Genomic DNA, 15,969 nt, shown 5'->3' on the forward strand with positions numbered 1-15,969 from the left:
GACTTAAAAGCACAAGCTTTAAATGCACGCAATTGACAAATAGTCACATACAAATTAAAAGTTAGTGACTGACAAGGCAGCACTGTCCCAATCGGGCCAGTAATGATCCGGTCTACTGTCCCAAGTGTCTCTCACACTGGCCCTGGGCCACCAGGCAGTCCTTATTGTTGAGCCCTGATAGTGTTTCTCAACCATGTTCCTGGAGGACTCCTTTGTCTGTTACAACTAGGGTTGTAACGGTATGAATTTTTTACGGTATGATAATCGTCTAAAACAATACCACGGTTTGACTTTTTCGCGGTATACGGTATGTTACAAATGTTACAAAATAATAGAACAGTGAAGCAAATTTGACTTTTTCCAAATAATATATTTTCAGTTACTATAAACAACACCACTTACAATGAACAAATAAAAAAATAAGAAAATAATAAATAATGTGTCAAAGTCCAAATAAAGTCCAAATAACATGGTGCAAATCCTCAGTAAAAAATAGAGATAAATATTTACTATACTATAAATAGTTAAATAACTAAACTAGATTCAATATGGAACATCCTTAGGTTTTATGTGCCAGCATGGATATGGTTGTCTGTGGATATGGATTTGGATATGGTTGTCTGCAATGCAGACAAACAGCTGCACCTTCATTTGCGTCTTTTGAAAACAGCAAGAGCAGCAGTTCGTCTTTGCTGTGTCACTGTTTTGTCATGTTTCTGTGCTGCTGTGCATGCAAAAGTACTTAGTATGAGAATTATTTCATGCAAAACTTTTTTTTTTTTGCGTTTTATTTAGCCGCGCATAAATGTATGCCTATCTCTCATTCCGTGTTGTTCAAAAAGCTCAGTGTTGGTCCACAAACAAAAGCGAAACCTATGCTTATTGGTTGTGATATAGCAAGTTTGAACCAATCTGGGCATGGAGGAGGGACAATGCATCAATGTATCATGTCTGGTTTGTCCGGAGACACAGTGACGAGCGTTTCTTTGTCAAATCAGCGTTGTCAAATTTTGATGACGTAACCGCACTGATTCCGGAGCCTCTGAAAGTCTGTGAATGTTATGTGATACAGCACTGGAAAGCTGAGATTCTCTTCTTTATTCCAATCTTTGAATTGTATGAATCGGATCAGCGGATCAAAAGTTATTAAACATTTAAGAGCAATACTTATTTTTAGCCGCGGGCGGCTGTCTCGGTCTTTAAGGGTTAAAACCGTTGATATGCAATTGTTCATGGTATGATAATCGTGCTCGTTCAAATCGTGGTAGACCGTCATACCGGTATATTGTTACAACCCTAGTTACAACCATTACAGGTCTTTTAGGTCGCATTTACACTGCATGACTCAATTCAGATTTTTTTTTCTCCCATGTGGCGCAGATTTGATATGGCCCGTGTACGTGTAAAACTATTATAATTTCAAGGGACATTTGAATGAGGAAGCAGCATATCCCAAAGCTTCCATACTCTTGTTACACAAAAAGGACCTACTTTTAGGACGTTGTACACAAATGCAAATTGGATTGCAGCATAAGTTAATCGCACAGCTCTTGCTTTATTCCTAGCACAGACCTGAGGAAGATGCCGACTCCGGCTCCGCAGGTGAAAGTGTGTGCGGTACAGGCCCCCACGTCTTCTCCTTCCAGCTCCGTCTGACAGCAGTAGCTCTGAGAGCAGAGCATGGCACCGCACACCAGACACAGAGTAGGAACGCGAGACTTATCTCCTCCAGATTTAGGACACCTAGGAGCCAGGATCAACAGATGATCAATTGATTGGTTGATGAAACCTTTTCACATTTCTGGGTTTCTCAGTAGCAGAAGTCGTCATCCTTGGGTAAACTTAAGAGTGCAGTGAATGGGAGAGTACGACAAGTCATTTTTGTATAATCTAATTTGCAGAAATAATGAAAGAAAAACTCAACGATGGTGTTATCGTTCAGAAAGAAGAATAAAATAGTGAGAAAAATGTAAAATTTACTGTCCTGCCTACATAGACTCCAAGTTAGAAACACCTCAGACATTTGTTTTTTAAGATAATACATATATAAATACATTTAAATGTTCACACTTTTTAAAATCTAAATATTAAAAACGTCCAAGGATTTAAGATGCTGATGCTAAACATGTCCGAACAGTCTTGTGAACAGGATTCATTGAATGGTCGATTCATGTTGTGTATGACTCTGCAGTTATTAATCGCCTTTGAAGACTCACGTGAAGCTGGAGGCCTGGTTGATCAACGCGCTGTAGTCGCCCGGCAGATCGATGAGATGATTGGACTCTCTGGGAAACCTAGATTAAGGAATGAACGAATGGTAGTGTTGAGCAATTGAGCATCAGCAACAGTGAAATGTTGAGGAGCAGGACTGACCTGATGAGAGTCACGCTGCTCTGAAGAGCCTGAAGAGCTGGATGAGAACACCACCTGCACAGCACAAACAACAGCTATTCAACCACTTCTCCACCTGCATTTTCAATGATTCCATGCCAATCGTCAGAAGGGACACATTACCACTCCCACCTATTGATAAAATCCCTTTAAAGGGCACCTATGATGCAAAATCAACTGTAAGATGCAGTTTGTACAGATCTGTGTGTAGTATAGTGCGTCCACAGTCATATCAAAGTGATATAAACACAACTAGTCTCTTAGAATTTTTTATTTCCTGACATCAAAATAGTGGACCTCCTGATGCACTGTGGGCCTTTAAAGCACTTGTCACAAACAAATTGAGTTTCTTTATTCTGTTGAACACAAAAGAAGATATTTTGAAAAATGTCGGAAACATATAACCACTGATGATCATGGTATTAGTTTTTCCTACAATGGTTACAGGTTTCTTACATTTTTCTGTAGAGCTGCATCCCAAATGGCACACTATACACTATGCACTATGTACTTATGCACTTACACACTCAACAGGATAGTATAGTGGCGTCCCAAATGGCACACTGTTTTTTTACTAAGCGGAAATTCAAACCGTTTCCCTGATGATGTTTGACGGTCGCCAAATCAGTGAAATAAACGACTGAATTATCAATTAATACCTGCCGTGAGTATCGGGAGGAGCTATAATCACTCTCGTGGGAGAATTTTGCTCTCACCATCCAAAATAAATAAAGTTATCCAACATGTGCGCCCGATAGCTCCGCCCCTTCCGCTACGTAAGCAAACCTGCAGTCGTTGAGTGCGTGAAGTGTCCATCATTACACACTTCATTTTAGCGGCTGAATGAGTGCATCATCCGGGTAATTAAAGTGCACTTATTATTATTAGAGTTTTCAGAGTGAACACACTACTTACACTATTTATACTACACAATGGCGTAGAATAGTGCATAAGTATGCGATTTGGGACGCAGCTTAGGTTTCTTACATTTTTCAAGCTGTATTGCTTCCATGCTTTCAAAGCATGAAAGTGTGTTGTGGTAATCAAATTTTGTGTACAAGATAAACTTGCAAGTTTGGATGGAAACATTGCTAATGTATATATCACAATACTTACTTATATATATATATATATATATATATATATATATATATATATATATAAATAATAGCGGAAGATAGATAGATAAGTAGATAGATAGATAGATAGACAGACAGACCAGACAGACAGACAGACAGACAGACAGACAGACAGACAGACAGACAGATAGAAAGAAAAAAAAAGAATTGAAAATGTCACCATTTTTCTCAGAAAACATATTTCTAAAGGTGCCGTAACAACCAAAAGAATCCATACATGCAAAGAAATCTAGTTAGTTTACAAATGAAGCTATGTGTAATAAAATGAAATGACAAAGGGAAGAAGTATTGAACACATGAAGAAAGGAAGGAGTAGAAAGGCAGTGAAAGCCCAGACAGCAGCTGAAATCTCTAGTTCTTCAGCAACTCTCTGCCCTTCCTCAGTGTAAATGATTATTAGCTGCTTCAGTCCAACATCTACATCAGCAGGAGGATGAAAAGGAAACCAGGGCGAACATTTCTGCAAAACAATGATCCAAAACACAGCCAAAGAGACTCTCAGATGCTTTCAGAGAAAGAAAATCAAGCTGTAGAATGGCCCAGTAAATCACCTGACCCGAATTCAATATAAAATACAAAATAAAGCTCAGATTTGATAGACGAGACCCACAGACCCATCAAGATTTTGACACTCTGTTGAAGTCTGTAAAAAAATAAAATAAAATAAACTCACACCTGGGCGTTGCATGTGACTTCATTCTTCATATAAGAGGTGCCTTTAATCTTCCATAATTAAAATGGTCTTTTATAAAGTATTAAATACGTTTCAGTAGTCATTACATTGTTATTACTCATTTTTCAGATTTTTAGTTTTTGTTTTAATGTTTGTATTGTTTGGGTTTTTACCCAAATCTGCTTCAATTTTATATCAACAGCTCCTTTAGAAATATTATTCCCAGGAAAAAACGTGTTCAAAACTTTTTTTCCCACCCTCTCTCTATATATATTATTATATAATTATTTTTAGGGGTTTCACATTGTAATGGGAGAGTGGAGATTATAAACAGTAAAGTGTGGGAAGCAAAGAAAGAGGGGAAGGATTGGGAAAGCACCTAGAGATGTGAATTTAACTCTGGTCACAGTGAACATCGTATTGCCAATGTGCACCAAAGTGTTGACGCACAGTTGGCATCAACAATACTTGATTTTCTTTTTTTACTGAAATATGTGACTTTACCCATGCAACAGAGGCTCCATGATGTCTAGATTGTTGAAGTAGAGCTGTAGCAGGTTGGAAGGCAGACACAGGTATCCACACAGAGCCTCCCATTCACCCGCACCTAGAGCTGAACACACAGTCACCATCACAAATGATCCAGGTACAGCAAAAGTACAAAATAACAATGAGTATGTGATTTCAGTACCGTGTAACTCCGGTGGTGCTGGAGCTCCGTTGAGATAGTGGAAGAAGAGAGCGGCGGCTCTCAGATAAGGCAGGATTCCAGCTTTCACACAGCGCCACAGATGCCAGCCTGAGCTCACCTCGCGCAAGCCACTGAAACACACATACAGCTTTCACATTAAGGCTGATTCATACTTCTGCGTTGAGTGATCGGCTTGGCCCACGGCACCTGCCTTGCATGCAGTTGTACATTTATACTTCTGCGTGTCGTTTGTGTCGCTCTGCAATAACACTTCTGAAACAATAGCTGGCACAAAGTTTTTCTGTGTCGAGTTTCTTTGCGGGTGTTTCGTTTTTTCTGAACGTTACCTTAATGTACAAATAGCAAAAACTCTTTTATTTAGACAGCTTTAATCATAAGGTATCCATCAAGTCTCCATCTGGAGATCCTTCACGGGACTTCAAATTTGCAAACAATTGCTCTATAGGGCTTGCAGCTCTCAGCTCCGCCCACACTCGTTACCGTTACCAAGCCAACCAATCATAGAGCTTGTGCTACGCGTCGTGATATGTAGTTACATTTTTTGAGAGTTGTGCGTTGGCATCAGCCACGGGGAGGGCTATGCGATAATGTGAAGGTTGCACCAGAGCATATGAGAAGTATAGTATGCAGAAGTATAAATCAGTGTTTAGAGTCATGCAGGACCAGCAGGGCGAAACAGACACCTTTTATTTTTCAATCTGCAATCAGTCATCTGTGACAGTGGCACAAATAAAGTCGAATTTGATTATTATTATAGTTTAAAACATAATTTAAAAGAGTTTAGTTTAAATGTGTGTAAACAGGATTGATTTCTACAAGTGTTTATTTATTCATTCATTCATTTTCTTGTCAGCTTAGTCCCTTTATTAATCTGGGGTTGCCACAGCGGAATGAACCGCCAACTTATCCAGCAAGTTTTTACGCAGCGGAAGCCCTTCCAGCCGCAACCCATCTTTGGGAAATATCCACAAACACATTCACACACACACTCAAACACTACGGACAATTTAGCCTACCCAATTCACCTGTACCACATGTCTTTGTGGACTGTGGGAGAAACCCACGCGAACGCAGGGAGAACATGCAAACTTCACACAGAAACGCCAACTGAGCCAAGGCTCAAACCAGCGACCCAGCAACCATCTTGCTGTGAGTAAACGGCACTCCCTAATGCGCCACTGCTTCGCCCATTATTTATTTATATAATTTTTAATATATATTTTAAGGTGAAATTGTAATGACAAACAATATATTTATATTTATGCACCTAACAAAGTAAAATTTGCATTTTATCAGTTTTTCATGGAGCCAAAATAATACATAAAAAATAAAATTCTTACATAATTAAAATTGAAGCCGTAAATGCAAAACGCAAATTCATAAATACACAAATCTAATTTGTAAATTTAAGACAATTCGTAAACTCAATACACAATTCCTAAATGCACGCATCCAATTCATTTGGGGAAATATTTAGGGTTTTTAAATTGTGAATTCAAAAATTGTGTTTTGAATTTACGAATTTGATTTCGTGAATGTGAATTGTGCCATGCATATGAGTTTTATTTTTAGAAATTATTATTTTTGAGACTAATCTGGCTCCATAGGATTTTTTTACTTTCTTTGGTATTCAAACCTACGAGGTTGGTGTTGCTAGCAGCATGATATGCTATTTGAGGAAGCTATATGTTATAAATCATTATAAATCACAGTGGCTTAGTGATTGGCACTGTCAACTCACAGCAAGGACGACACTGGTTGTTGGCATTTCAATGTGGAGTTTGCATGTTCTTCCCATGTTGGCATGGGTTTCCCCCACAGTCCAAAGACATGCGCTATAGGTGAATTGGATTAACTAAATTGGCCGTAGTGTATGAGTGTGTGTGTGTGTGTGTGTGAATGAGTGTGTATGGATGTTTTCCAGTACTGGGTTGCAGCTGGAAGAGCATCCGCTGTGTAAAACATAGTGGAATAGTTGGCTGTGACAACTCCTTATGACTAAAGGGACCAAGCTGAGGAGAATGAATGAATGATATAAAGCATTAATTGTGATTAAGTGTATGACTTTACCGGCCCAGCAGACTCCTGAGAGTATTGTAGAGCAAACACACACTCTCCTCCTCTTCTCTCTCGGCTCCTCCAGTCTCCTGCTCCATCCGCACCTCCTCTGATGACAACACACACATACAACAAACATGAACAAATGGAAATGCCAAGAATTCTGCCTCTGAAAACTGAGAAGGAGCATTTCCAGCGCTTTGGATGTGACGTTTGCAGTAAAAACTTAAAACATAGCTTCACACAGGGAGTATGCTTACTTTTTTCATGGCAAGGTGTACATTTGTATGAAATTCATTAAAATGTAAAAAGACATCATGGTCATGTTTATGTTAAATATGTAGAAAACAGCGGTTCTCACCAGGTAAAGAGGTCAGGAGGATCTGGACAACGTGAGCGACTGTGATCAGGTGCAAGAAGTGCAGTTGTGCAGCATCTGCGCTGAGCCCTGAGGAATCCAGACAGAGAACTGCTGGATGGGACAGCACCAAACTCACCTGCCACACACGCACATACGCTGAGGTCAGAGGTCATTCCAAAACAACAGACTGAGCTGGGACTTTACTAGGAACTATGCAAAAAAGGTCGCTTTGTTTAGACATGAGGACTGGATATGTGGACAAAATACTGCCAATTTGTCAGCTTGAGCGATTGCATTGAGACATCCTGACACTGTGAGCACCGATGCTATATGTTTAAGTTAGCATGGGACAGTCTTTGGTTCCCTATTATGATGTAAAGCTGAGAGTTTTATAAACTAATTTCGAGAGGAGCACGTGCTATGATTGGTTGCAGCTGGTCTCTCATCTGCAATCATCGATAAACCAATCAGATTAATCCGAGCCTACAATAAATAGCCCATTTCACCTTAATTCCCTTATCGTAATTTTTGAAAAATCCCCTCATCCACCACATTTTCCTCCTTTGCCAGAGGGAGCTCCTGAAACCTACAAAACAGATACAGGGATACTGGAGGGTTTGTCTATAATTTTACATACGAGCGATCCGCTGATAAATCGCTCCACTGTCCCTTTATCTGTGGTTACACTCAGTAAACATTGGTGAATTCAGTAAACTAATGACCTTCATGGCCAATCACAGTCATTTCTGTTGAGCACATGAACACAATGGCAAACCAGCTGTTTAAGGGTGCTTTCACACCTGTGAATCGATTCAGTTGTTCCGAAACAGAGATTACAATTGTTACATTGTTTCTCTTTGCTCTTGGAGCGGTTCGCTTTCACACTGCAAAGTTTCTAATCGGACCAAAAGAGCTAAAACAAGTCACGTGTGAGTAAACTCTCCTCACATTGGTCAGAGTGTCAGGGTTTATATTGCAGCGTCCCGCTAAGCTGTCAGGAGAGGTGGTGGTTTGGTGGTGATTGACAGGGTGCGCGCGACGTGTCTAAGGAGAGACGCGGTGGGGAGGGGTGAGAAGGGTGCGCGACGATGCCTGTTTGAGGACCGGGAGGGAGACGCGAGATTACCGGGAGATCATTACTCGTTTGCGGGCATCCGGAGACTCGCGAAACTTCCCGCGCTACTCATAATTCTCTCTTCATATAGCCGTATGACTATTACATATCCATAAAACACTGTGATATAACCGTGCTCGGATCGGATCGCTTTCTCACTGCAATCGAACCGCTCCAGGGTTCGTTTCAATCAAGCCGAGACCACCTCACTCAGGCGATCTCGGAGCGATTACTTTGGCGCGGAACAGAGCACGATTGCCCTGTTCACATATGCCAATCGAACCGCGCTAACTGGGCAAACGAGATACGTTCCGAAACAAAAGTGTAGGTGTGAAAGCACCCTAAGAACGCACATGTTAGTGGGAAATGGACGTTTTTAAAATTTCAGTATCGATTGGTATCGAATTCCAGTATCGTGCAAACCTACTAGCAAGCAGTAAGAACACTGCGACTCGAAAGTGCCTACAACTTAAACCCTCTACAAAATCTGAACAGTTTGATATGGTATTTAATGTTCAAAAGCTGGAGATGCCGACCCCTTCTTTAAAACTAGAAACAGGGTTTGTACACATTTTTACTGCTGACTTTTCCAAGACTTTCAAGTAAACTTTCATGACCTAATATATCATATAATGTCTACATATACGTGGTAAATAAGAAAAACAATGCACATTCAAATGTATTACAGCATATCATAAAACATGCAACAATCATTCATTCAGTCATTCATTCTTTAGGCTTAGTTCCTGATTTACCACAGCGGAATGAACCGCTAACTACTTTAGTCTAAATTTATATCTATGTAAAAAATATTTAGATAATGCTTACACAGCACTAATAATTTGAGACCATGGGATTATCCAAGGACAGAGAAGATGACTAACCAATATTCAAACATACAAATATTTGTTAAACAAACTTCCATGACTCCTCTAAAACTTCATGGGTTTTACTGTTTTTCCAAAACTTTTCAAGGCCTGGAAATTGTCAAATGCCTGCAATATTGTGAGAAATGGATTGTGCTTATGTCTGATTTGTATGTGTATTTGTTAATGTGACTTGAAAGGACACATGTGACCAAGTTCCGATGTTATTTTATGTTTCATTTATTTATTTATTTTAATTTATGCTTCATAAAAAATAAATAAAAATAAAAAGCATCTAAAAATGATTATGAGGACTTGTGAATTGAGTGCACTGGTTGTTTACAGTACCTACCAGCAAGTGAAACATGTCTACATCCAGAATACAAGGGGTATTCTCCACCCGGGGATCAGGAACAAGGGCTGAATGAGGACAGACGATGATTATTATTATTATTAATTCCTCATAATACAGTTGAAGTCAGAATTATTAGCCCCCCTGTATATATTTCCCCCCTCAATATCTGTATAATAGAAATAAAAAAAAAATTCAAGACATTTCCAAACATAATAGTTTTAATAACTCATCTCTAATAACTGATTCCTTTTCTCTTTGCCATGATGACAGCGCATAATGTTTGACTAGAGATTCTTCAGGATACTAGTATTCCGCTTAAAGTGACACTTAAAGGCTTAACTAGGGTAATTAGGCAAGTTATGGTAATTAGGCAAACGATTACATAATGACGGTTTGTTCTGTAACCATTCTGAAACAAATATTACATAAGGCTAATAGTATTGATCTTAAAAATTTTTAAAACAGTTTTTATTCTAGCTGAAATAAAACAAACAGGACTTTCTCCAGAAGAAAAAACATTATAGGAAATACTGTGAAAAAAATTCTTTGCTCTGTTAAACATCATTTGGGAAATATTTAAATGCCAGAGCAGCTATACTGCAGCAGGAAACCGCAATGCTATCTCCTACCTGCTAAGAGCCTGATGAAGTGATTCTGTACAGTGGTATGAGAGGAGACTGTCCAGCAGGCAGAGCCAAACCGCGTCAGAGAACTCAAACAGTCGTCCTGTGCGAACAAAACATTCACAAATAAGAGTCGATCTTTGGATGGAGTAGAACATTTGCTTTGGCAATTACACAAAAAGTTTAGATAATATTTCAAATGTGTTCGGTTACCTGTCTGCATGGTAAACTTCCAAACAAAGGCTTCTCTTCATCCACCAGTAATCTCTCTGTGACAAAACACATGATAATGAAACTTGTTTTACTTAAGCACTTAAAACCCCAACTTCTAGATAGTTTCTTTGAATTTGAAAGTAAAAGTTGATTTTTTCCCCTTGCAATTCAATGTTCAACTCAATTTCTAAAAATTAGACATAACCCATTTTTTATTTATTTATTTAAGTGGCAGAAAACAAGGAACCACCAGTAATCTCTCTGTGACAAGAGATGCTAATTAAACTTAATTGTTTTATTTATTTTTACAAGTTACAACTTCAATAGTTCAAACTCATAATTTACTTGATAGTTAAAAGGGAAAAATAGATGATGTAGAAATGTATGAATGGATACACACATACTGTACTACCTTTACTATATAATTTAGACTCTCACTATCAGTGACGTTGCATTTCACAATTCACATTTAGACTCCAATCTCTCAATTTTGAGAAAGTTGTTGATTTTATATTGCAGCTATAAACTTGGATCTTTACATTTTAAGAGGGGAAAAAACATTTAAAAATCACATTTTCTTCTTGCAATTCAATTCAATTTCTTAAAATTAGAGGTAACCCTTATTTTTACTTATGTATGCGAGTGATTCCTTGGCAGAAAACGGAATCACCGGTAATCTCTCTGTGACAAGAGATGAAAATGTTTACAAGTTACAACTTCAATGGTTCAAATCATAATCAATTTGATAGTTAAGAGGAAAACGATGATGTAGGAGAGAATGAATGGATACACATATACTGTACTACCTATATTATATAATACTAAATCTCAAATTTTTGCCCGGAAATTTTGCAATGTACAAAAATAAAATTGATCTCACGTTGTGTGAATCGTATTAACACACAGCCTCTGAAACTTTCGACCGTCATAAAAAATTCGAAGCGGGTTTGATTTATCTGCTTTTTGCATCGAGAGGTATTTTGACAAGTTGCAAATAAGTTTCTGTTTGGCAGCTATAAGCTTGTTTCTTTGAATTGAATTTCAATTTTCAATGCAATTTCTTAAAACTAGAGGTATGTTTTTGATGTGATTTGAGTAATCCCCCAGCAGAAAACAGGCTTCAACACAAAATAAAGGCTAGAATTAAGTAACATTGCATAAGAAATATAAAAATATCCTGATCATTTTTCAAAACAGAGAATTGTAATTTTTCCAGATTAAATGGTGCTGGCGCTGATCTACTGTACAGTTCGAAGGCTTGTTGTATTATATAAGCAAAAGTTTTCTTGGACTGACCTATAGACTGGATGGTGTAGGCACAGCTGCCCCAGCACATGATTGGCACTCGGGGGTCCTGCTCATTCGGGTGCACTTTCAGACCCACTTTATACGTGGCTGTCCCAAACGTAGTCAGCATCTCCTTTATGGTGCTTGAATATGGATTTCTGATGAGTAAAAACATGCTTTTATTGGTTTTATAAGTTTATCACGTGACACCGCAGCCCCAATGAATTATGTATATATTGTGTTTTGCCTTTTTTTCCTTTTCTTCAAATACTGACAAACAGGCCAATTATATTCTGAAATATTTGATATTCCAATTCTCAAATATATGCAAGTACCATAGACTGTAAAATATATGGACGTAGTGTCCGTGACGTCACCCATAGGTTTCTGAAGAGCGCAAAAGAAGCCACAAGTAGGCGCGGCCAACCATCCCCATTTTGTTGGCGCGTCATCACACCGACGGCGGGATACCAAACAAGGGCAAAGAGGCGGAGAGTGAGCAGAGCTTCAGACACTGCTGGCATTTTGCTTGGACCTGGCTTAGACACACTTTACTTTGGGAGAAATGCTTAATACTTTATCACCTGCGACTCGTTTGTGTTCTGACCACATGTGCTTGGTTGTATACTATATCAATAAAGTGTTTAGACTTTTAAAAATACTGTAGTAATACATTAAGCCAATAAGTATTGTTCTTATGACGTTTTTCAACAGGAGGAAAACGCGAATTACTTCCAAACACTTCAGATATAGTCTGTGTTAGTAAATGTAAGACTATTGATGAAATCCAGCATAACACTGTATGACAACGCTTCAGATGACTGTTCTACAGTCCACAGCTAATCAATCCGTCAGTTTCTGCAGTGCATTACAGCTCTAAAGAACATTATAAATGATCTTAAATAAAACAAATACATTTATAAAGATGGTTTACAAGTATATAACTTTACTCACATGGGAAACGGAGGCCCCGTGAATGGTTTGTGAGCCCAATTAAGTGCATACAGCATCCCATATCATCTGATAATTGTAGGAAATAATCCCAAAAGGCAACTGACTGTGTAAAGCCACATAAAACAAAACAAAATAGGATGAATATGCTGATTTCAGTGGCTAATCGGCCGGAGTCAGCTGAGGTGACGTGATGGTGACCAGCGAGACCTAACTGTCAATCAAGTGGCCACTCCCTTAATTATGCAAACTTAATATAACTTAATATAAAGGAAGCTGGTGAGTTATAAAAAAAAATTCACCCCCCTCACAGTTGTCATGAAGGGTAATATAACCTGTATGAACCAAAACCGTTCTTTGTACCAGGCTGTAAACACTTTTTTTTTCTGCTGTAAAGTTGGCCATTCTAACAGTGAGCTCAGTTAAACTTTGCTCTATTATGGAGCCAGGACTAGCGGAATTTCGATGAATTGCAGTTTAAGTTACTTCCATATTGGCCTCCCGAGGAAGAGCGGAGGTTGCCGCTTGGTAAGAACATGCGTTTTATCTATTAAACAGCTTAATATTAATTATATTATTGGATAAATGACTGGTGATGGGTGCCGTCAAGTTTACTCTTGCTTGAGATCAGAACTGCTGCATTTAAAAAACTTAATTTTCTTCCGAAATACATAAACACAAGTAGCTGTTTAACTGGGGGTGGAAAAGAGCAATGTTTCTCAACCACATTCCTGGAGGACCACCAGCTCTGCACATTTTCCTTGTCTCGTTAACCAAGCACACCTGATTTAGCTCATTAACACAGACTGAAAGCAGACATGCAGTGTTGGTGGTCCTCCAGGAACGTGGTTGAGAAACACTGGAATAGAGTATGTGTACATCTAGTAACCTAAACAGTGTGTAACTTATATGAATAAAGAACATCGTACAGTTATATTTATAAATGATCAGTATTATTGTCTACTCCATAGACAACAGCATGTATTTCACAGATTATTTGGAATGTTATGTTTTGCTAGTATATATATATATATATATATATATATATATATACACATACATACATACATACATACATACATATACATACATATACTATACGCACGCACACACACACACACACACACACATATATAAATATATATATATACACACATATATATATATACACACACACACACACACACACACATATACATATAAATATATATATATATATATATATATATATATATATATATATATATATATACACACACACATATATATATATATATATATATATATATATATATATATATATATATATATATATATATATATATATACATATATACATATATACATATATACATATATATATATATATATATATATATATATATATATATATATATATACATATATATATATACATACATACACACACACACACACACACACACACACACACACACACACACACACACACACACACACACACACATATATAAAATATACACACACACACATATATATATATGTATTTAACTGTTTCGGTCATGTAATCTCGCATTGCGTTTGGTAAAGACAGACAAATAAGTGTTGTTAGGATACGGTGTAAATGTTATTTGTTGAAAAACACAGATAAATTGTGATTTAGGACAAGCTCGGCGCACTCTATGTCGTCAGATTTGAGTTTTAGCAGGTTCTGATCATTTTAATCACCCTGCTGTGATTGTAGGCATGAAAGGGTTAACAAGTTACTTCTGAAGTGCATTATGGATGGACGACTGTTAGTCTTGTGGTCTTACTTTGGAGTGTGATCTAGTCTGAAGCCATCAGGTGGTGGACAGTCATTGACACCGTCTGTTTCATCAGCAGCTTCAGCACCTGCAGAGATGCATTCAAAACACTAGTCAAACAACCCAAACTAGCCCGCAGACTCGGTCAACATCAAGCCGTTCTAAGAGTGTTTGAGTACTGTTATTACTCACTGCTGGTTTTGGACTTCCTGTGAGCAGAGATCAGGGCTTTCATCTGATGAGAGGTGATGTTTAACCACTGGCTCAGATCAGGCTGTTCAGAGCTGCAACAAACAACGACGACAAATAAAAACTCTAAGTTCTCCGATTTCACATATTTTGACATAAATGTGCTGTTACATTAAGACAATTCTGCTGTTTATTGCCAGCAGTGTAGCAATATACACTCACCGGCCACTTTATTAGGTACATCTGCCCGACTATTTGTTAACGCAAGGTTCTAATCAGCCAATCACATAGCAGCAACTCAATGCATTTAGGCATGTAGACATGGTCAAGACAAGTTCAAACAGGGAAGAAAGGTGATTTAAGTAACTTTGAATGTGGCATGGTTGTTGGTGCCAAAGGGGCTGGTCTGAGTATTTCAGAAACTACTGATCTACATGGATTCACACACAGCCCTCTCTAGGGTTTACAGAGAATGGTCCGACAAAGAGGAAATATCCAGTGAGCGGCAGATCTGTGGGTGCAAATGCCTTGTTGATGCCAGAGGTCAGAGGAGAATGGCCAGACTGGTTCCAGCTGATAGAAAGGCAACAGTAACTCAAATAAGCACTCGTTACAACCGAGCTCTGCAGAAGAGCATCTCTGAACACACAACACGTCCAACCTTGAGGCGGATGGGCTACAACAGCAGAAGACCACACCGGTTGCCACTCAAGAACAGGAAACTGAGGCTACAATTCACACAGGCTCACCAAAATTGGACAAAAGAAGATTGGAAAAGCGTTGCCTGCTCTGATGAGTCTCCATTTCTGCTGCAAAATTTAGATGGTAGGGTCAGACTTTGGCCTCAACAACATGAAAGCATGGATCCATCCTGCCTTTATCAATTGTTCAGGCTGGTGGTGGTGGTGTAATGGTGTGGGGGATATTTTCTTGGCACACTTTGGGCCCATTAGTACCTATTTAGCATTGTGTCAATGTCACAGCCTACCCGAGTATTTTTGCTGACCATGCCCATCCCTTTATAATCTTCTGATGGCTACTTCCAGCAGGATGACGCACCATGTCATAAAGCGTGAATCCTCTCAGACTGGTTTCTTGAACATGACAATAAGTTCACTGTACTCAAATGGCCTCCACAGACACCAGAAAATCAATCCAATAGAGTCACTTAGGGATGTGGTGGAACGGGAGATTCACATCATGACTGTGCAGCTGACAAATCTGCAGCAACTGCGTGGTGCTATCATGTCAAT

The 15,969-nt window shown here is 38.5% G+C and overlaps 2 protein-coding genes across 11 annotated transcripts in view; one reads left to right on the forward strand and one right to left on the reverse strand.

Annotated features, from left to right (window-relative positions):
• Positions 1-15,969, forward strand: part of arfgef3 (ARFGEF family member 3) — a 973,876-nt gene that overhangs the window by 805,241 nt on the left and 152,666 nt on the right. The gene's annotated exons all lie outside the window — the stretch shown is intronic.
• The window catches only part of ubr2 (ubiquitin protein ligase E3 component n-recognin 2), a 60,316-nt gene that overhangs the window by 4,242 nt on the left and 40,105 nt on the right, over positions 1-15,969 (reverse strand). For all 10 annotated transcript variants that reach the window (XM_087278800.1, XM_087278799.1, XM_087278801.1 and 7 more), the window contains exons 33-45: positions 14,720-14,811; positions 14,537-14,615; positions 11,802-11,950; positions 10,506-10,561; positions 10,299-10,395; positions 9,667-9,734; positions 7,335-7,470; positions 6,986-7,082; positions 4,895-5,025; positions 4,708-4,816; positions 2,374-2,427; positions 2,217-2,294; positions 1,573-1,743 (exon numbers count right to left, since the gene is read on the reverse strand). In XM_087278800.1, the coding sequence (XP_087134926.1) occupies positions 1,573-1,743; positions 2,217-2,294; positions 2,374-2,427; positions 4,708-4,816; positions 4,895-5,025; positions 6,986-7,082; positions 7,335-7,470; positions 9,667-9,734; positions 10,299-10,395; positions 10,506-10,561; positions 11,802-11,950; positions 14,537-14,615; positions 14,720-14,811 (1,317 nt within the window). The remainder of the gene's footprint in view (positions 1-1,572; positions 1,744-2,216; positions 2,295-2,373; positions 2,428-4,707; positions 4,817-4,894; positions 5,026-6,985; positions 7,083-7,334; positions 7,471-9,666; positions 9,735-10,298; positions 10,396-10,505; positions 10,562-11,801; positions 11,951-14,536; positions 14,616-14,719; positions 14,812-15,969) is intronic.

The sequence above is a fragment of the Danio rerio genome, chromosome 13 (genome assembly GCF_052040795.2).
Source record: "Danio rerio strain M-AB ecotype USA chromosome 13, GRCz13ab, whole genome shotgun sequence".
NCBI lineage: Eukaryota > Metazoa > Chordata > Actinopteri > Cypriniformes > Danionidae > Danio > Danio rerio.